At 40.5% G+C, this 22,763-nt stretch overlaps 1 protein-coding gene across 6 annotated transcripts in view; it reads right to left on the bottom strand.

Moving 5' to 3' along the window:
- Positions 1–22,763, bottom strand: part of Atrn (attractin) — a 125,370-nt gene that overhangs the window by 19,683 nt on the left and 82,924 nt on the right. For 2 of the 6 annotated variants that reach the window (XM_034496592.2, XM_076929767.1), the window contains exons 20-24: positions 22,168–22,261; positions 21,414–21,466; positions 17,228–17,322; positions 13,580–13,658; positions 11,804–11,961 (exon numbers count right to left, since the gene is read on the bottom strand). In XM_034496592.2, coding sequence (XP_034352483.1) covers positions 11,804–11,961; positions 13,580–13,658; positions 17,228–17,322; positions 21,414–21,466; positions 22,168–22,261 — 479 coding nt within the window. Of the gene's footprint in view, positions 1–11,410; positions 11,627–11,663; positions 11,962–13,579; positions 13,659–17,227; positions 17,323–21,413; positions 21,467–22,167; positions 22,262–22,763 lie in introns of those variants that run through there. The other 4 variants (XM_076929766.1, XR_013108813.1, XR_013108812.1 and 1 more) reach the window with 4 other exon arrangements.

Below are 22,763 nucleotides of genomic sequence, written 5' to 3'. Positions count from 1 at the left end.
CCCCCAGGCTTACAGATTAGAATACTGTGTGCCACTGGGAGTGAGCTTTGAGGTCTGCAAAGCCCATCCTATTCCTAGTTAGCTTTCTCTCCGCCTCCTACTTGAGGATAAAGATGTGAGCTCTCAGCTATTCCTCGGTAGTAAACCTGCCTGCCTGCTGCCATGCTCCCTGCCATGATGGTTATGGAGTGTAACCCTTTGAAACTGTGAGCCCTAATAAATGCTTTCTTTTATAAGCTGCCTTGGTTATGATATTTTGTCATGGCAATAGAAAAGTAACCAAGGCACAAGCTGGTACCAGGAAGTGGTGTCTATTAATCAGGTGCCTGCGTCCTCATTCTTCTCTCTTCTAGTCTGTAGGCCCAAGAAGGCCTTGAACTCTTGGCCATCCTCCTGACTCTGTCTCCTGAGTGTTGGAGTTACAGGTAGGAGCCACCAAGCTTGCCATCAACCACTTCATTTAGGGCAAAATTTCCACTTAGACTAACTAAACTCTCTATACTATGTGGATTGGGATGAAGAGCTTTTAAGTGTTAGCAGTTGTTTCAACACAAACAGGGAAAAAAGCCATCAGCACCTTTACAAGGAAAAAAATGCTACTAGCTGGGTATATCTGTATATGCCAGTAATTTCAGCACTTTCTGGGTAGAGGTAAAAGGATCAGGAGTTCAAGGTTATCCTTGGCGTCATGGTTGGTTATGGGTTAGCCTGTGCTACCATGAGATCTTGTGGCCAGAAAGATAGTTAAAAAATGTTGGGAAAAAAAAAAAAAACCAAAATTCTGTTACCTGAAAGCTTTTGTATCCATCCTATATATATTTACAGAGTACCTACAACTACTGAATTCTATGCAATGACATAGTTTATCTTGAAACTATCAAAAGATAAAATATGTCATTGCCTATAAGGAAATATATAAGCATCAAGTGTGTGGCTATAGGGAGCATGTACAGAAGAGTGGCTAAGAAAGGTATCTGAGGGCCATCAAGAGAGAGGATGCTTCCAAATCCAGTCTAGTCTGCAGCACCTGATGTAGGAGGGGCTACTTCTAATCAATACTGTTGCCACGAGGTCTTTCTGAAAACGCTGATCTGTGTTCACTTCTTGACTCCAGTGACTCTCAGTTGCCATCAGAAGGCAGTCTACATTCCTCAGCTGAATCCTTAAGCTCCGTCTTTCATGGTGGCTCTACCAGCTACCAATTTTTTTTCCTTTTAATTTTTAGATATGCCTCCTAGTGTAGGCTGCTCTCAGCCTCCCTGTGCAGCCTCTGATCCTCCTAGCTCTACCTTCCCATGGGATACATGAGTGTCACTACTCTCGGTTTATGCTGTGGTTGGGGTGGTACCCAGGGCTTCCTGCATGTTAGACAAGCACTCTTTCCACTGAGCTACATCCCAGTCCAGCGCTTAGCTTCTTGATCACAAGTACTATCAATTCTGCTGAACTTCTGGTTCTAAAAACAACTAGCCATACTGTCTCCCCAATACAAACATTTCCACTGCCCCACCTATTTCCTTAGGACTCAGTTTGGTGTAATTTCATAGGGGATATGGGCATTCCCTCTCTCTCATAGTATTGAGGATCACGTGGCACATCTCCAACAACAAGCATTCAGAGTCCTACTAACCACTCGTGGTTGCTGTTCAGAACCAGAGATGCTAGTGGGTGAGTAGGCTGCTGGCCATAGAAACCAGATGGATGAGGCTGCTGCAGACAAAGACTCACTCACCTAGCCAGGTGCTGTTCCCAGATGGTGCAGACAGAAGACAGCATCCAGATAAAAGACAGAGGCAATGGAGATGAGAGATGAGAAGAACTCCTTGTTGCTACATGACTTAATTCAAGTACTCAGTAAACTAACTAGAGGACACTTTCAGGAACATACTACAAAGTTGAGGAGACAATTCATGAGGTAAGACTACTTCCTGTGCAAGCAAGAGGACCTGAGTTTGAATCCCCAGCACTCATGTTTTAAAAAAAAATCCTGTGGGATGAAGAGATGACTCCTACATCATTGGTTTGACTCTTAGTGGAACTAGGCTAGCCCAGGTTCTGTGAGATATCCCATTGTCTCAAGGGACTGAAGCAGAAAGAGCAGACTCTGAGCAATCATCCTCTAGCCTTTCTGCATGTGCAGGTGCACATACCTACACTTGTGTGCATACACACCGGCTATACATACATCACACCCACATTCCCCCCTTGGCCAGAGACGTTTCTCTTTGCATTAGGTGACAGCTAATGCAGACTCCTAACTAGCTGAAGCACTTAGAACAAATGACTGTTGAGTGAGTGTTCATCCCTAAACCCATTCTAAGGGTAAAAGGACATTGCAGAAGATGGATAGAAAGAATGTAAGAACCCGAGGACAGGAAAAGTGCTGTGAAATGCTGTCTCCTGGACATGGTATGGCTGTTGCATGAATGAATTCACAGCGTAGTGGTTCCCTGATTCTATCATGGATAGAGGAGGGGCTCGTGAGGCAGGTAAGGCTAGGGAAGGGGAACATATTCTTCAGTGGCATGACCATTGGGAGGCTGCTCTTGTTCAACTTAATAACTTCCACTTAAGTCTGGTAAGGTGGCTCAGAGGGCAAAGGAACTTACTACCAAGCCTGACAACCTGAGTTCAATTCCCAAACTCCACATAGTGAAGAGAATCAACTTCCATAAGTTGTCCCCTGATCTCCACAGGCAAGAAATCCTCCCCACCAAATAAATACATATAAAAATAAATAATCCCCACCTCAATGCAAATGCCTAGGTAAAGGTAGTGGCCACAGAAAGAAAGATAGAAAAGAAGGAAAAGGCTTACTAGGAAGGATTTGGCAGGAGTGGGCGGGATAGAAGAGAGCACAATGAAGGGATAGGGTCAAAGTACATATATTAAAACAGATTAGACATTTAAGAGCACTTTAGTAGTGTGTGTGTGCTGGTCGTAAGATGTAAGCTCTCAGCTACTGCTCCAACTCCATGCCTGCCTGTCTATTGGCTATCATGTTCTCTGCCATGATGGTCATGGACTCACCCTCTGAAACAAGACCCCAGTTAATGCTTTCTCATATTAGTTTTCTTGGTCATGGTGTCTCTTCACAGCAGGAAAAAAGTAACTAAGAGAAGGTATCATGTAGCCAAGGCTGGACCTTGAATTCTGATCTTCCAGTCTCCATTTCTCAAGTGCTAGGTTACTGGATGTACCACTACACCCAGATTATTTACTTATTTATTTTTATTTAAATATTTATCATGTGTATGGGTGTGTGAGTATGTGCATGTGTGTATAGGTGCCCAAGGAAGCCGAAGGTGTTAGATTTCTCTGGAACTGAGTTACAGGCTCAGTTGGAAAAACTCTGGTCTTCTGGAAGAAGAGTACACACTTTTAACCACTGAGCCATCTCTCAAACTCCACTTATTTTTGAGCCAGGGTCTTGCTTTGTAGCCCAGTGAGGCCTTGAACTCATGCAGTGCAGGCCCACATCAGACTTCTGGCAATCCTTCTGTTTCAGTTTCTCAAGTTCTGAGATTACAGTATAAACTATCACAGCAGGCACTACAATTTTGTTTTTAGTGTATTATGGCTTTATAGTTCTTAAAATTCCTAAAGTAGAGGTAATTAAAACCAGGTGGTATGTATGTGCATTACTGTTATACAACAAACAGAAAAGTGTATCTTGGAGCTAGGGGGTAGCTTAAGAGAGAGTATATGTCTAGCAAGAGCTGGTTTAAATCACCAGCACTGCAAATAAATCGGTCAATAAATAATTGTACATATATCTAACTATTGATGACAGCTAAGAACTAAAAACAAGCCACATGCCCACCAGCAGATGACTGGGCAAACCAAAGATGGCCTGACACCTATGGAACAGTCTCCTACCTGATAAAGTATTGAAACAGACTAAACATGAATACTGAAGCCAATCATGAATGACATGTATGTAAGACATTTGGAAATTGACAAGGGACAGAGATATGGGGAATGATTACTAATGGGCTTCATTTGGGAATGAAAAATTCTACAATTTATTGTGGGGATAGTTACAGAACTCTACGAGTGTAGTAAAAACCAATGAACTTTTTATTTAAATGGCTGAGCTGTACGGTGTGTGGATCATATATTAGTAAGTAAAGCATATCTGAATAAATAATTTTCACATATCCTCTCTTAGACATAATCCTTTTAGCACCATAAACATGACCTAAGAATCCAAGTGAACACTCTGTCTTCAAGGCAGATTCTGCACTGCCCTCCCTTATGAACACTGGTCAGACCCAGCAGAGAGGAGGTTTTACTATTAGTTCCATGTTAGAATAACAACCTCTGTTGTAGAGTCAGTAGCAAACAGGGTCCTGGCTCCCCAGCTGTGGGCATGGCAGAAACCAGCTGAGTCCCTGCTTCTGGGGAGAATGATGAAGACAGCCTTTAGAGAGCCTGAGCTAAGAAACCCGCCCTCAAAACTGACCAGAAAACCCATTTGACTCAAAATGCCAATCACCCTTCTACACACAGGCCTCTTCAGACTGGTGTTTATTTTTGTGTTTTAAGTTGTATCTACAAAGATTTTTATAGTTACTTTCTCAAATTCCCTCAGCAGCTATTGATTTTGATCTGTTTCTAATTCCAGACAAAACCCCTGAGATGAGTCACTGGGGGAAATGGAGTTTAGCATGACTACTTTAAAAGCACCACTGTTGATAAGAAATCCTGGGTAAAGAATTCCCTCAGTTACTATGGTTTTAAAAATGATGCTCCAAGGTAAAACAGCATGGCTTACATAGAAATCATCACTTAGATATTTCCCTACTCACTGTATCCAAAATATCTATCTTTAACATTAGTGCAGCTGCTGAGTGTAGGTGTGTGTATATTTAGTAGCCACAGAAAAGCTCACAGGCAAATAGTGAAAAGCTCTCCTTGTTGAGAACATGACACATTCACCCAAAAATGCCAGCTCAGCCTCCAATAGAACATAACCAATGTCAGAAGGGCAGAGAATGGGTGTGTCAATGAGCCTCCCAGCCACGGAAATGGTGTTCCTGCTATACACCCTGTTTCCTGGTATACACCTTGAAGACACTGTAAATACAGCAGTTATTTGTAGCAGAGAGAAAGGCACACACTCAAGAGAACTTACCTGTACTTTCCAAGGAAAGCTTGGCTCTAACTCAGTGCTCACCAAGACATCTATTTCCCAAGTACCCCTGAATGCAGCTCTCATGAGTGGATCTTTACTAAGTCACCAATCCAGCCCAGATAAGGAACACCAAGAAGTCATGGGAAAATTAACATCTCTAAATTTTAACGTAAAATGACTTTTTAAAGTAAGTATGGGCAAGAGCTCCCCCACAAGTCCAGCTCTGAACCACGCCAGTGGCTTTCAGATGGGGTGGAGCAACAGGGCACCTGAAGAAAAAGACTAGCACTTAGCTCTAGAAATACCATGGCTCTACAAAGCCACTTGCAAGGAGGCCTCTCTCTAACTTAGGAAGAAAGCAGCAGAAGAAGTAAAAATTCTCACTAACAATCTGGAAACTACTGTTTCCCAGCTCTGAGCAACAAAGCCTGGTTCTCATCTACATGGTGCCCTAATGAGACTATCGTGAAAACAACCTAAACTTAAATCAGTAAGTGAGCTTAATACAAATTAAGTCAAGCACCTCACATAGTAATCTGATGGAGTGGAGAGATGGCCCAGACATTAAAAACACGCATCGCTCTTGCAGAAGACTGGCATTTTCCCCCAGGACACATATCCTATTGCTCACAACTGCCTGTTGACTCCAGCTCTAGGTTTGAGGTCTCTGGCCTTCCCAAGCACCACAACATGTGAATATACCCACACACATACCCATAACTCAAAGTAAATTAAAGCTTAGGAACTCTTAACAAATGTATATGATACCCAACTGAAAAGGGAAGGGAGGTTAACTGTGCTGACTGGTGCCTGGGCCCAACTTCCCTGGGATCTTAGAAATAATCTAAAGCTCTGCGATCTGAATCCCTATTACCCCAGATAGCTCCCATTCCTGATAAGCATATCCTATTGTTTCCCTTCTTCTACATGGGTGAGCATAAACACCTCTAAAACAGGGAGGACTTAGAAGTCAGACTCAGAAACTGAAAGAGAAACTTGAAGCTTTTGTATGTATTAATTTTAGGTATGTATGTATAATGTCTTATGTAATGCTATAACATTTTCAGATGTTTTATATAAATGGAACCATGAAGTATGCAAACGTCTAAGATTTTTGCCACAAACTTTACAAGCTGTGTGACCCACAGCTTCTGCCTTTCCCCTTTTGATTTTCCCTCCCTATGTCTGATTTATTTTTTCCAGTGTTTTGAGACAGGGTCTTCTATAGCTCAGGCTGGACCCAAGACTCAAAGCACACTACACAGCCCCAATGTCCTTAAACTTCGGACCCCTTTTGGCCTGATACCCAGAAGCCAGCATTGCAGGCATGCAGTCACAGCAACCACAGTGTTCTGCAGTTCAGGTCTCTCACTCCTGTGGATGATTCCAGAGTACAGGTACCACAGTTTATTTACCCATTCAACTGTTAAGGAATATTTAGGTTTTCTCTAGATTTTGGCTATTATAAATAGAGCTGCTAAATATTGATGCAAAATGCTATAAACAATTGTATACCAGGTATTTGTGTGATCCTTGGTTTTATTTCTCTCTGATGGATGGCAGGGAATGCATTATGTGGTATAATCTGTTCAGATTTATCTTTGTACGGAAGTGTCACACTATTTCCAGAGTAGCTGAGTCACCTTACACAGCCAGCAGTAACCCTGGAGCACTGAGCTTTCTCCCCCTCTCCAGTGATTATTGATTCAGAATATCTTTTCATGTGATTACCTGGTACAAGCAAATTCTCTTTGGTGAAATGTCTGTGTCATTTGACTATTTTCCAATTGGACTACTTATTAATGTTTTTATTGTTAAGTTTTAAGAGCTATTACAATCTAGTAAATATTAGATATGTGGCTTGTAAATAATCTTATTCTGGTATTTCATCCTCTTTTTTAAAGACAAAGTCTCTCTACGTGTGGGGAGCTGACAGAAGGCGGTTATCATCCTTGCAGCCATCTTAAGCCATATACCCTGACAAGAGACTTGTTTACAATAGCCTAAAACAGCTGAGCACACTCTGATAACATCTTGTTTTAATACCCAGGATTTTCCCTTGGGTGTGTGAGACTTAAAGGTGTGAGACTTAAAGGTGTGACTTAAGGGCGTGACTTAAAGGCGTGACTTAGAAGTGAGACATAATAAAAGGGAGAGGCAGACAGAAGAAGGTACTTGAGACTTGGAACTGGAGACTTGACACAGGTACTCGAGACTTGAAACTTGAGACTTGAACTTGGATGGGAATTGAAACTCGGAGGAAGAACTTGGAACTGGGAAGGAGACTAGCAATTTAGAACTAGGATTGGGACTTGGAACTTGGTACTAGGAACTAGGGACTTGGAGAGAAGAAGAGAGACTGGAGAATAAATGGGACTGAATCACACTCTGTCTGGTCTCCATTTTTCGCGTCCATCCTCTCTCTCTTGCTGAACCGTGACCTGTGGACCGGAGCAGCTTGGGGCAGTGCAGGCTCTAACAATTTAGCCCCCAAAGCTTGGGGCAGTGCGGGTTCCAACTTCTGGCAGAGCAGTTCCCAACATTTTGGCCCCCAAGCGTGGGGCAGAGCGGTTCGCTACAACTACGTAGTTTCACTTGCTTGAAACAGGATGGCCTTGAATTCAAGAGATCCACCTCATATAGCCAAAACACTCAGACACAAAAATAATCTCAAGAAAAAAAAACTGTTCTGATATGGTCTGATTTATTAATTTTTCTTTTCATGTATTATGCTTTTAATAGCAAATCTAAAAACTGTTTAGCCCTTGAAAATAGATTTTCTACTTTTTTCTAATAATTTTATAGTTCTATTTCTTTTTTAATAATTTTTGTATGTGTATGGGTGCATGTATATTTGCACACCATATGTGTGTCTGGTGCCCTTGGAGCCCACAGGATGGCATTAGATCCCTTGGAACTGAGTTATAGATAGCTGTAAGCTGCTGTGTGGGTGCTGGGACTGGAACTCAGATCCTCTGCAAGAGCAGCAATGCTCTCTACAGCTGAGCCACCTCTATAGCCTGTAGTTTTATATCTACATTTAGATTGATGATTCTTTTTAAGGTGAATTTTGTAGCCCTGTGAAGTTTAGTTACAAGTTTGTTTATTCATCTGTAGTTGGGCATCAGTCAGAACTATTTGTTGGAAAGGCCACACTTCCTTCACTGAATTAGCTTTGCATACTTGTCAAAAATCAGCTGGCATCTTTGTATGGTTTCCTTTCTGGGTTCTAAAGGTACATTTCTAGCCTTTTCACCATCCAGCCTCTACCAGGATGTGTTGGTCACTGCACTGAGACAGAAGCCTGACACTGGTCACAGAGACTCCTCCTATTCTTTTTCGAACTGTTACATCTGTCCAATAGTTTTTGTCTTCTCGTATAAATCCCATAACATCTTTATGTGTGTGCATGTGTGTGAGAACTTATTTTAAACTGTGGTAAGATACATAACAGGTCAAATTTTACCATATTACCTTTCTTGTTTGTTTCTAAGTCATCTTACTGTGTTTCCCACAGAGGTCTTGACCCCCTGAACTAAGACTACAAGTGACTGCCACTATTCTTTGTTTCCTTTAATCACTTAAAACATTTAAAAATACTTATTTTTGAGTATGAGTGTTTTTGCCTGTTATAGGTATGTATACGATGTACAAAGAAGAAAGTGTTGGATCCTCTGGAACTGAATTACAGATGGTTCCGAGTTACCATGTAGGCACTGGGAATCAAAACCAGGTCCTCTATAAGAGCAACAAGTGCTTTTAATTGCTGAGCCACCTCTCTAGTCTCTTGTTAAAGTGTAGAATTCAGTAACTAATTATATTCAAAATTGTGTATAACACAAATATCTACTTTTAAACCTTTCCCATCTCCCTGAACAAAAGCTTTCTAATAATCTAGAGGCAGTAACCTTACTTTCTGCGGCCCCCACCCCAGTAACTGCTCATCTCAAATCTATGCCCTCACTCTATGGACTGCAGATTCTACATATTTCACATAAGTGGGATCAGAGCTGTCTTTGTCCATTTGTGACTAGGCTGTTCCACTGGCAGAGCTTCCAGCAGGCAGCTCTCTCCTTCCACCATGTTTTGTGGCTACACTTAGTACCTGAGGCTGTCCCTAAACCTCTAACCAGTTCTCCTGATTCTCCCGCTCATTTTGCTGCAGAGTGCTGGGGCTAAGGATGCCTCCACTGCACTCATATCTGTCTTTTTACAGGTTCTGGAAACTCAACTTGGGTCATCAAGCTTGGGGTTCAAGCATTTTTACACAGAGCCATCCCCCAGCCCACATCAGAACATGTATCAGCCTTGGTACACACACACACACACACACACACACACACACACACAGTTATTTCCAGCTTTGTACTATTAAGAATGGTGTTGCTATGGACACTAGTTTACACAAATAGTTCTTATTTGGTTTATAAAACTCTGTTCTTATGTAAAGAACAGATGCTACAATAGTTAGGTATAAAGTGTGTACAGGTTTATATCAATATATTTAAGGCACATAAATTATCATCTAGAAAAAAATGACTCAGAAGAAAAAAATAGAAAATATTCTAAAAAGTTGATTCAGTAGAGTTTTACAAAGGGTTCTTTAAATAAAAGACTAGAATCAATGACTTAGCAAGTACAGATATGCATGTAATTTTGATCTCTTCAATGGATGAAAAATAGCTAGATGTGGTAGCCCAATTACAATCCCAGGATTGTAATTATTAAAGGTTAGTTCAGGTCAGTGAAGGCACTTGCTACCAAGCCTGACTACCTGAGTTTGATCCCCTGTCACCTAATTATGGAAGGAGAGAACTGAGGCCTAAAAGTTGTCTTCCCACCTATACACACACACACACACACACACCCCTAATAAAAATTTTTAGATTAGTTTAACTTAGCCTTGATATAAAAACCTATCAAGGGCCGGGCGGTGGTGGCGCACACCTTTAATCCTAGCACTTGGGAGGCAGAGGCAGGTGGATTTCTGAATTCGAGGCCAGCCTGGTCTACAGAGTGAGTTCCAGGACAGCCAGGGCTACAAAGAGAAACCCTGTCTCAAAAAACAAGAACAAAAACAACAACAACAAAAACCTATCAAGGATAGGGAAGAAAAATTACTGAATATTTTTTTAGATTTAAAATCAAACAGATATTAGCAAACTGAATCCATTGTGTGAACTAAGGAAATGCATCATGCCCAAATTGAATTTATAGCAGGAATACAATTGGTCTGGCTTGTATAACAGGGAAAATAGTCCTCATGTTCCCTGAGGAGGGACATGCAGATGTTGGGGCTAAGCTAATAAGAATGACTATATACTCAGCACATGAAGTTTATGAATATCCAGGTAGAAATGCCAAGGCAGCAAGAATACTGGTGTGACATTTCCATGGGAGCCAGGCTGGAGAAGTACCACTTTACACCAGATTAAGTCACCCAGGAATCTCTGTGGAATAAAGCAAGACGACAACCAAGGCCAGAACTGTAGACACCCCAGTGTTTAACAAAGTTAATTCCAAAAATGACTGACCAGAAAATAAAGAAAGGCAGGCAGAAACAGAAGACAGTGACTCACGTGGGTTCTATGTGACAGGACGGTTCCAAGGTAAAGGAAGAAGCTATACTGGGCTGATGGATGAACAGTCAAGAAAAGTAGAGTACTAGAAGGCTGGCAGAGAAAGGCAACTGTTCCCAAGCAGAGGGAGGAGCAGTGAAAAGGAACAGGTCTGGGGATCATCTAGACAACATACGTCCTGTCTTTAGCCAGGGGCCCATGAAGACATATCTGCGAGACCTAGGTTCCAACCCATGCTAGTCAATTAGTACTAACTTGACAGCACATTCACCCAAAATGAAGTAAGAAGCTCAAAGTACTGAGGCAAGGACTCAAGAGAATATGATTATAAAAGTCCAAATGAGGAGCAAGCTGACAGCACCAGAGTCATAGCAGGCAGCACTGATCCTTGTGACTGCCCTTCAGGTCACACGCATGGAGACTCTGCAAACTGGAGAGGCTCTATGAATCACACATGGGCCAAGAACCAACCCTTGTCTGTGCAACAATAAAGCCTATGTTCTTACACAGTACCCCATACTGCCTACTGCTTCCTCCATGTACCACACATTGTAACCACGATACCACTTTGACATTTTATGTGTTTTTTTAAATATACTTTATTGGTTACATACATGCACTTGTTTCATTTATACTCAATTCCATAGTTAAAATCAATTTGATTTTCTTTCTTTCTTTTTTTCTTTTGAGGCAGGATCTTCCTATGGTCTCAAACTCAGGGTGATCCTCCTGTGTTGGTATTCTACATCATGGGATTACAAAAGTGTACTATCTTGCATAGCTTCCAACTTGCTTTTAAAAGTGCTGTCTCTTCACAAGTGACATGACACTCTCGGAATATTTTCTGCAGATGCATTCCAGGTCCTGTGCTTGTGTAGCAAGCACTCCACTTTCTGAGCTTCTCTCCGACCTAAGAACAACACTAACGTGCTACTCAGTCTTATGGCAAAGCTGCTACATAAGTGAGGGGCCACACTGCAGACCATACAAAGCAACACTGCATCTTTCAGTCACCACAGATTCCAAATGAGTGAATTTAGTCTCCACTAAAGAGATGACACCATCTTTACCGCAATGAAGTTCTTACCTGAATTTTGATGGGCCAAGTGAAATTACTGACATAAACAAAGAAAGTAATGTTTGGATGGTTGCGAAAATCAAATTTCTCATTAGAGAAGCTATCTTTGTATTCCTTGATGTTGGTTTTTGAAACAACAGGCACCTCTTCTCCAGTCTGGGTTCCGGCTAGAAGGAAGCAAAGAATAAAAATAAAGACTTGAGTGTGGGGTGGGGGTGTATGACAATCAGAAAGATTCTTCCCTCACTAGTAATGAGGGTAAAAGTTTACTGAGCACTTACAGTGTCAAAAGAATATAGCCGTATGAGCTTCAGTCTCTAACCCACACAACACCTTCCTATCCCCACCTATAGATTAGAAAAACTGAAGTCCCAATAAATTATTAAGTAATTTGTCTCATAGGTTCCAGGTATGTACAGACACACATGTAGGTAAAACAATCATACACATAAAACAAACACTGGCATTCATTTTGCACATGACACCTTAAGTCCTTTGTACTTCCTCTTCACACTGTAAATATGGCAATGCTCAAGGCCCCTGTACAGGGACACTTACTCGCCCATCATTTTGTAAGTGAAAGGTCCTCAAGTCTCGACAGAGAAGGTGCTCAGGCCTTCTTTCTGCTACCACTGCATTCAGGACTATACCCAGTGTAACTCCAATTCTAAATGATCCTACCATATTTTATAGACTCCCTTGGCTAAGAACATGAGTACATACAGACTCAAAAAAAAAAAAAAAAAAAAAAAAAAAAAAAAAAAAGCATTTCTTTATGCATGAGGGTAAACTTTGAACTCTATAATAAATACCTCTTTTATTTCGTTTATTCCTTGCAACACTCTACATTCAGGTATAGTTATGAATGAGGCCCAATATATTTGTAGATGTCACATTGTAATATAAAAAGTTTGGATATCCCTGTACATAGTAAAGTTATTTTCACTGTATCATTGTATAAATAAGGAAACTGGATCAGAAAGTTTAGGTAACTTGGGGGCTGGAGAGAGATGGCTCAGCAGTTAAGAGCACTGGTTGCTCTTTCAGAAGACCTGGGTTTGGTTACCAGCACTGATGCAGTAGCTCATAACTGTCTGTAACTCCAGTTGGGAGTGGGGAGCTGATGTCCTCTTCTGGCCTTCTCAAGCACTGTACATACATGGTACACTTACACACATACAGGCAAAGGCAAACACACACATAAAATAAAACAAATAAACTTAAGAAACAAAGAAAAGAAAGCTTCAGTAACCTGTTCAACACAGTGCAGGTAAATTCAAACCTAGGTCTATCTTCAGGGTTATCAAGTTATGGAGTGGTTATTTATATTAACTGCTACATTAGGGTCATCAGAATTTTAGTGAGTCACTGTAAGATAAACAAGAAAGGAAAAGCTGTGCTTTTAGGAGTTATCCCAAAGTATGGATACCTCTACATATTAAAATCCCTTTTCATTTAAAGAGTTTTCATTTCTTAAAACTACAAATCACTTTAATTTTTCACCTGTGGGGCACAGATGCAGAGATACTCATAGTGCTAGAAGGTGGAAGCAGAGCAGGGAGCAGCCCTCCAACAAACCTGAGCCAGCAATGCTGGAGGCAAGAGCTGTGGTTTCTCATTCTGAGTGCCTAAGGTCTAGAGAGGAGTTGTACATGCTTGTTCAAGGTGCCATGGCTACCAAGAGGCAGAGGAGGACTCTGAACTCATTCATCCATCTTCAGAGCCTCCTTCCCCAACTCCTACACCACACCTGCCAATCCATCATTTCTCTAGGTGTGTATTTACCTGGGAAGCTGGTGGCCCAGGTGATGTTGAGGTTGAAGTTTTTGGAGGCATTGATGAACATGTCCAAATCTCTGTTTTGCTGATGAGGAAATACACATGATTAGAAAACTGTTAATACCCTCCAGATTTTTAAGATACAACAACAATCAAGTCTTATTATCTCAAAAACATTAATTATAGACTATTCATCTTAAGAGAAATTCATGCTTATGTTAAGACATGACATTTCTTGTCAATTTTCTTCCTTAAAATTAATAAACTGAAGTTAAAACTTCATTTGCATCCCAGAGTTGGGTAGAATCTGGTGCTTTATCAGACACCAGTTCCATGAAAAGATCCTCACCTTTTGCCCTCTGTCAGAAACGGTTAACAATAATTAAATATGTAATTAAAATAATATAAATAATAAAATATTTCTCTTACTAAAATTATTCTGAGTATGGTTCCATGGCTTTGAAAACCTTGTTTTCCCTTTATAGCAATTTAAAGTACCAGTTACGTTTTGATTCTTGGTTTTAATGATTAAGTTTTACCTTCAAGGAATCTGTGGAGCTGAACAGAAGAGTTCACTGCTGGCTGTGCCAGGTAAATTTTAATGCTCTTTTTAGTTTTCACTAAAATTTCACTAACAAATCTTTCTTGGGGCCAGGGTGGTTTGAATGACAACAGCCCCATGGACTCATACATCTGAATGGTAGAATTCAGTCAAATTGTTTTGGAAGGATCAGGAAGTACGGCCTTGTTGGAGGAGGTGTGTGTCACTAGAGGGGGCTTTGAGATTTGAAAAACTTATGTCTTTCCCATTTAGCTCTCTCTGTGTGTCTTCTAGTTGAAAATCAGATGTGAGCTCTCAGCCTCTGTTCCAGCACCATGCCTGCCTGCCTACTGCCACACTCCCTGCTATGATGCTCATAAAATCCAAGCCACTGGAAGTATGAGCCCCAAATTAAATGCTTTCTCTTATAAGTTGCCTTAGTCATGGTGTTTTGTCATGCCAATAGAAACGTAATTAGGACAGGACCAAATAATTAATTTTGCAAGCTAATTAGATGCTATATTGTTTCTTGAAAAAAATTATTTTATGTTTATTGGTGGTTTTGTTTACATGTATGCTGTGTGTCACGTGCATGCCTAGTACTGGAGAAAATCAGAGAAGGGCATCACATGCCCTGAACTAGAAATATAGAAGGTTGTGAGCTGTCCTGAGGGTGCTAGGAATGGAACCTGGATCTTCTGTAAGAACAGCCAGTGCTCTTAACCCCTGAGTCATTGCTGTAGCCTTAGATACTGTATTCTTATAATTTACAAATTAATCAAACCATGCTGGAAATGTTAATTTTAAAAAGGTATTTAAAACAGGTTAGAAAATTAAGATTTTTCTTTTTAAAAAGGTGTTGATAGTTATACCACAAACCACAATGGATACATTTACATTACCTATTTTCAAAATGTAATTTCCAAATGAGAAGTTTCTTTCACAAAGTAGGAATTTCATTCAAGAAAACATTTTTTTTTCTGTTTGTCTTCTTTTGCAAGGGCAGATCTAAGTTTATTTATTTATAGTAGCAAGTATCTGCTGACCACTAACAACTACTTCCATGAGAAGGACTAAAATCTTTGTCATTTCGTAAAAGACAGACAGACAGACAGACAGACAGACACACACACACACACACACACACACACACACACACGAGTAAATCTAGTAAGAAAGTTGTTATAAAACACACAAACAGAGCACTTGGGAGGCAGAGACAGGCGGATTTCTGAGTTCGAGGCCAGCCTGGTTCTACAGAGTGAGTTCCAGGACAGCCAGGGCTACACAGAGAAACCCTGTCTCGAAAAACAAAACACAAAACAAAACAAAAAAACCCCGACACAAACAGTGGAATGAAGAAATGTCTAAAGACTCTCATGATCATCAGCTACCTTAAAACAAGTATTACAAAAATTCTACAATGTTTATTTGTTTTGACAGAGTCTCATCTAGCCCAGGCTGGACTTCCCTTACTTATATAGCTGAGGCTGGCCTTGAGCTGTCATCCATCTCACAAGTGATGGGGCTACAGATATAGCTACCATGACTGGCTATTTGTTTATTTTAAAAAATAAAATTAATGCTATCAGTTACACCCTGGAAGATGGGCCTTCAATATTTGCTTATGACTAAGGCAGTAGTAAATTTCACTTGTGGTATTTTGCTATAAGCTCCTCCTAAAATCTTAAGAGAAGAGTGCAGCCAAGGTGCTAAGGAAATGACACAAGCGTGGAGGCAGAGTTTAGAGCTGAAGCACCTATGCAAACAGCCAGGTGCGGCCCTGGGCACTTGTCCTAGTGCTGAGGAGAGGACAGGAAGACCCCAGGGGTCATCTAACCTTGTTTCCAAAACGTAAAGTACAAAGAAACAGAGAGATACATGACATTGACCTCTGGCCATCACTGGCATAAGCATGGACACACAAATGTATGCACATACATGCTCCTCACACACAACTCATGCAGGCAAGCAAACAATCCACCTATGTGCCAAAGAGATGGGTTAATGGTTAAAAGCAGTTGTTGCTCTAACAGAGAACCAGGGTTCAATTCCAGCACCCACACAGTTGCTCACAACCATCTGTAACTCCAGTTCTACAGAATCCAATGCCCTCTTTTTGCCTCTATAGGTACCAGACACATACATATAGGCAAAACATCCATAATATAAAACAAAATAATTTTTAAAAAGTAAGGTACAGTGATAGATTTTTCTCCATAGCGTATTTAAGATCACTTATATTTATTTAAAGAGCTGTTCACATTTGGGGACTAAAGAAATGGCCCAGCAGTTAGGAGCACTTACTGCTCTTGCGGAGGACTCTGGGTTGGTTCCAGTACCCATAGATGGCTCACAATGATCTGTCACTGTAGTTTCAGGGATCTAACACCTATTTCTGGCTTCCACAGGTACTGCACACATGATGCACAGGTATACAAGAAGGTAAAATATTTGTACATATTAAATAAAATAAAAATAAACCTTAAAAACCTGTTCACTCAAAAATTTTGTCTTTTGTCATTTAAAAATTTTATAATTAGAAGCAAATTCTTAATATTAAACAGACCATCATGAACATTATTTTACTACTTAAAAACATTCAATAATGTTTGCCTTCTGAGTGGAAAAAAGATAAAATGTAGACTCTAAACATTATCTTGATCTCTGAGGACCTATTGGCAGTAAAGACTGCCTGAGGAAAGGGAGCCATTTTCTTCAGTGGTTTTTAGTAGTCTCTGGTAATGTGCTGGTGCTCCAGTAAAGAACCTCTCACCCACCCATGCTCATTCAGTCAGCAGTAAACAAATTAAATCCCCCCCTCTTTCCACACACACACACATACACACAAAGGGGGGGGGAGGTTACTTGGTGGGGAGAGGAGGGACTAAGTGTGAGGTAGACAAAAGAAGGTAACAGGTTGAATATCATCAAGCACACTATGTAATCATATAAAACTGTCAACAAGTAAATGAAAAAAATACTTGAAAGACTGATAAGCTTTCCCACCCTGATACTGTCTGCTTCTATGTAGTACTTTTGTCCAGGATGACCAAGAAAAAGACCCACACAAAATTCGACACAAAATAAGACAGCGTAAAAGAAAAGCTTACTTCATCAGGAGTAGCCACAAAATTGATGGCTGTGTAATAGCGGTCGTCTTCCTGGGACAGGCTAAAAGTGAACTGATAGTCAATGAGAAGGGTATCTATGGAAAGAAAGAAGACATACTTGGAAATGGTACAGGCACATCATACATACCACGTGTACAGAGGAAATAAGCATTGATACAAAATAAAACAGGTCTCTGGAAACACAATTTGTTTTTCTCACAAATTCAACAGCTATGAAAGAAGATTAGCTCACCTATCTTCCTGCCTCAGTTTCCAAAGTGTAAGAATTTCAGGTGTGTGCCACTAATGGCCAGTTTACATGGGTTTTTCATAAGAAACCAAATCTCTACAGTATCCTTTGAATTATCCAGCAAACCTTCCTGTTGGGGTTTGGCTCCAATCTAACTCATCTATAAACACTGAATAACTATATACAGTATTCTTTACTTAAGGATACAAAGATATAAACTAATGATGGAACCGAAACCAGGACTTCTTGGGGAAAGGGATGATTCAAACTCAAATATACCTTACTATATTAATCTAGAAAGGAAGAAAACAGTCATATACCAGTGTGATGCAGCTTCAAAGAATGCCTATTGCTGTGAACTTTAACAACCTTAAAGTCTGTTGTACAAAACAACAATAAAAATCTGTCTTAGAAATGGGTAAAAGATTGCCAGGCGTGATGACATATGCCTTTAATCCCAGCATGCAGGAGGCAGAAGCAGGTGGTCTGAGTGTGCTTGGCCCATGAGAAGTGGCACTATTAGGAGGTGTGGCCTTGTTAGAATAGGTGTGGCCTTGTTGGAGAACTGTGGCACTGTGTAGGTGGGTTCTGAATACTCCGTGCTCAAGATCCACCCACTGTGGATGAGAGCCTCCCCCTGGCTGCCTACTGTAGACAGTCTCCTCCTGGCTGTGTTTGAATCAAGATGAAGAACTCTCTCGGTTCCTCCAGCACCATGTCTGCTGGATGCTGCCATGCTTCCCACCATGATGATAATGGATTAAACTTCTGAAACTGTAAGCCAGCCCCAATTAAATATCCTTTGTAAGAGCTGCTTTGATCATGGTGTCTGTTCACAGCAATGGAAACCCTACCTAAGACAGTGGGAAACTGAGGCAAGCCTGGTCTACACAAGTTCCAGGCTAGCCAAAGCTACATAGTAAAACCCTTGAAGACGTGTTTTTCCAAGAAGAATATACTAGTGGCCAATAAGAATATAAAAAAATAATCACACCAAGCATTACTGAAATACAAATACCAAAACTACAATGAGCTACTTTTTCATGTCCATTTACAAAACCCACAAAATAAGTGAAAACTGCTGTCAATAAGAATGTAGAAAAATAGAAATGCTTGTGCATGGCTTTTGGAAATTTAATGAACTGTAAGGTGTTATGGAAACAGTAACAACAATCCCTCAAAAAACAAAACCACACATAGCATTACCACATCTACTTGTACTTCTGGGTGTATATTCACTCATGTTCACAACATTCCTGACAGCAACCAACAGGTGGAAGTAACACAGTGTCCACTACAGAATGACAGGCAAAACATGACAGGCACAATGCAGGATGATTTGTCCAGCCGTAAAAATAAGCCTTTTTGTTTTCTTTGTAATGTTTTTGGTTCTGGGGATTGAATTCAGAAGCCTGTGCATGCAGAGAAGCACTACTGCTCAGCTAGATGTCCAGCACCAAAGAAAGGCAATTCTGAACTATTCTACATCAGGGATGAGAGTCAAAGGCATCACACCTAATATTTAAGTAGACGCAAAAGACAAACACTGTGGTTCCATTAAGATGCCATACCCAGGGTCATACAAACAGAAAACACAACGGGTAAATTCGAGGAAACATACAGTAAGGAGGTTAAAGTTCCTGCTAAGTTCAACTTACAGGGTTTGATGATGATGATGATTCTGTCAATAACTATCTGAATTGGCTATTAAAACACTCTATCCTTTTTCTGTCTGGTGAGGTCAGTTTTTTCTTTTTCTTTTCTTTTTTTTTTTTTTTTAACCAACTATTATGGTTAACCAGAGAAGGCTTATTACAACAGACTGTATAAAAACCAGATCATACTTGTCTTCTAGCTTTTGTATGTACACATATGTGCCAGGCAAAGGTCACCATGAGGTGCCATTCATCAGGTGCCACCTACCTTACTTTTTGAGGCAGTATCTCTCTTAGGCTAGGCAACCTAGCAGTGAGTCCCACCTCCCCAGAGCAAGGATTTGAAGCCCTTACCACACACCTGGATTTCTGCATGGGTCCTGGGCATCAAATCCAGGGTCTTGTGCTTGCACAACAGAAACCTTACCAACTGAGCCACCAACCCAGGCTGGTGTTACCTTTGATTATAGTCACTTCAGGCCTGTATCTCACTGTGTGGGTTTAAATAGATAACACATCCATCGCAATATAATAATGTAGAGTATTTTTGATGCATTAATTTATTTTTAAATATTCTTCACTCATATTTACTTTTAGTGAATCTTCGCCTGTTTTTAAATTTTATTTTTTCTTCAGTGCTAGTTTTCAATCTTTTTCTTTTGTTTTGTTTTTTCTTTTTTTGCTTTTTAACTGTAACTGTTTTCTTCAGTTCTAAAAGTGCCTCTATATTCCACTCCTAAGATCTTTACCAAATACAGAAACTATAGGGGCAGGTGTGGTGACACATAACTTTAATCTCAATACTCAGGAGGCAGAGGCAGGCAGATTTTTGTGAATTCGAGGTCAACCATTTTACAAATTGAGTTCTAGACCATCTGAGCCTGCACAGTGAGACTTCTGTCTTAAATGTGAAGAGACGGACGGTAGCGGTAGAGAGGCTCAGCAGTTAGAGCACGGGCTACTGTTCCAGAGGACTCGGTTCATCACCAGCACCCAATATGGCAACTCACAACCACTGTTAACTCCAGATCCAGGAAATCTGACACCCTCTCTGGCATTCAAAGGCAAAAGGCATGCACATATTACACAGACATACATGTTGCAAAACACCCATACACATAAAAAAGGAAAAAAAGAAAAAAGTGTAAATATTATTTGAGAAAGGTTTCACACTATATAGCCCACACAGGCCTCAAACTAATGGTCCTCCTGCCTCAGTATGTCAAGGCTGAGGTTATGAGCATGTGCCCACACAGCCAGCTTGTTTTGATTTTTTTTTTAAAGTTTTGTTTTGTGGTTCTGGGAATTGAACACAAGACCTTGCAATGAAAGCACTCCACTATTGAGCTGTATTTGCAGGCCCAATTTTTAAGGATGTAAGTTTGAAACCTTGATAAAATACACATCAAGATTTTATTTAATGAATGACCTTTAGAATCATAGCTATAAATCCTGTAGGCCTGGTGGTCCCATCTGCTTGGGAAGCAGATGTAGAAGGTCACAACTTAAGACCTGCCCAGGCTACAGACAAGCACTTTTCTTGTCTTTTCGGGTCAAGAACCATCCACTTTCCTTCTACAATTTATATATATCATTATGCTGCATATGCCAAACATTATTTTTTTTCTTGTTCTACAGTCTAGAACCTAATATGTAGATTCTCAAAGAGAAAAATATATTTGTCATAAACTGTTAACCTTACCAGATTCATTTTTCACACCAAGGTATTAATTTGGTGGGGTTTTTTTGGTTTTTTTTTTGGTTTTTTGTTTTTTTGGTTTTTTGAGACAGGGTTTCTCTGTGTAGCCCTGGCTGTCCTGGAACTCGCTCTGTAGACCAGGCTGGCCTCGAACTCAGAAATCTGCCTGCCTCTGCCTCTGCCTCCCAAGTGCTGGGATTAAGGGCGTGCGCCACCACCGCCCAGCAATTTGGTGTTTTATTTACTTGTTTATAAGGTTGTAGTGAACACAAATCAGCTCTGGAAAGAATGGTAAAACTCACCTCTATTTTAGAAATTCTTTCATCACTGTCTGAAACTGCAGCATGATAAGGGACACTAGGCAATGGCAAGCGAGCAGCGCTTCCGAGGGAACTGAACACCCTGCTAACTGCTCTGCACAGACAGCAGAGACCATGACCACAACGAGACAACGTTCACCACGTCAGGGGCATGGCTCCTGTACTTGCTACATCCCTCAAGCATTTACCATTCTCAGACCACATGAAAGGAAGCACTGTAGTTCTGCTCAACTCTCTAGAAACAAGAATTACAAAAACTTACAGTAACATGTTCCTTTGAGAGGGTTTCCCTGGTATCGATTTTCTACCTCACATCTAGGGAAAAAAAGAAATTGTTTTCTGTAGATATTTAAAGCACAGAATCTATATTTATTTTTAAACCAAGTAAATCCTTTTACATAAACTATACCATTATTTGGGTCAGAAAGATTATCCCATTTGCATGAATGTCTCTGCTAACTGCTAAGCAATTTATACCAGTGACAGTATAAAAACAACAAATAAACAAATATTTATTCAAGGACACAAGGTAAGTCCAAGTGTAATAATGCTAGACACTACTCATAAGGAAAACAACATTTTTACTTTTGCATGGATTGAGTATTCTTCTAAAAGTGCAGCTGAAATATTTTTCAAGCACTGGTCACTCATTTCTATCCTGTTCTTCCTATGTAAACTAGTCTTATTCTTTCTTTTCTTTCTTCATTGATCGGCTGATTGATTAATATAATCTTACTATGTAGCCCTATTGGCCTAGAACTCTAATACAGACTTCAATGCTCTGAAGCCATAAACCCAATTAAAGGCTTTATTTTATAAGTTGCCTTGGTCATATGTTTTATCAGAGCAATAGAACAGTAACTGAGACAACCTGTCTGAAGCAAAAAAGGTAAAAACTAATCCACTCAAAGACCCTGAGAATCCAGGGTAACAAAGCACAGGCAGTAGGTGGCTCTCAGGGTTCAGGCAGCTGTAAGGCCCTGGCCCCCACTGGTGGGACAGAGTGTGGTACTCACAGTTGGCACTCTTCCCCCTTGACACCCTTGGTGGTACAGAAGCACTTGCCGGTGTTGGTGTTGCACAGTGATGCATGTCCATTGCACTTGCATGCTGGGAAGAAGGAAAGAAAGGAACACAGGTCATAACTGGCTTGACAGATTACTACCATAGACTGTGGTTAAGACAAAATCATTTAGCCTAAAATGTGTTTATAGCAAAGACAGACTAAAGCAAGACATATCATTGAGTATGGTTCATTATTTTTCAGCTAATATAAAGACAACATTAAATTAACTACCATTCAAGGTAGGAGGAAAAAAAAAAGCTATCTTCTGCTGCCACCTGAAGCAACTGCTATTTCCATATTTGTGAAAGACTCAGCATTTTGTTTCTCTGTTCAGTAAATATGTAAGAGCATTTCTAGTATGCCATGTCCTTGCCCTGTGGAGATGACCTGTGGTGACTGCCCTCTGCCTCATCGCGGGGACATTGTGAACCACATTCCTGAGCATTCAGAACTGACAAGCTCCCTAGTTATGAGAGACACTTGAGAGGCCCTGTGGTACTTGCCACCCTTGTTTCACCTTCTCCTTTGCTGTTGAGTCTTGGTCTC

This window comes from Arvicanthis niloticus, chromosome 2, assembly GCF_011762505.2.
Source record: "Arvicanthis niloticus isolate mArvNil1 chromosome 2, mArvNil1.pat.X, whole genome shotgun sequence".
Lineage (NCBI taxonomy): Eukaryota > Metazoa > Chordata > Mammalia > Rodentia > Muridae > Arvicanthis > Arvicanthis niloticus.
Note: the sequence above shows the minus strand (reverse complement) of the source record. Positions and strands in the feature narration are given on the sequence as shown.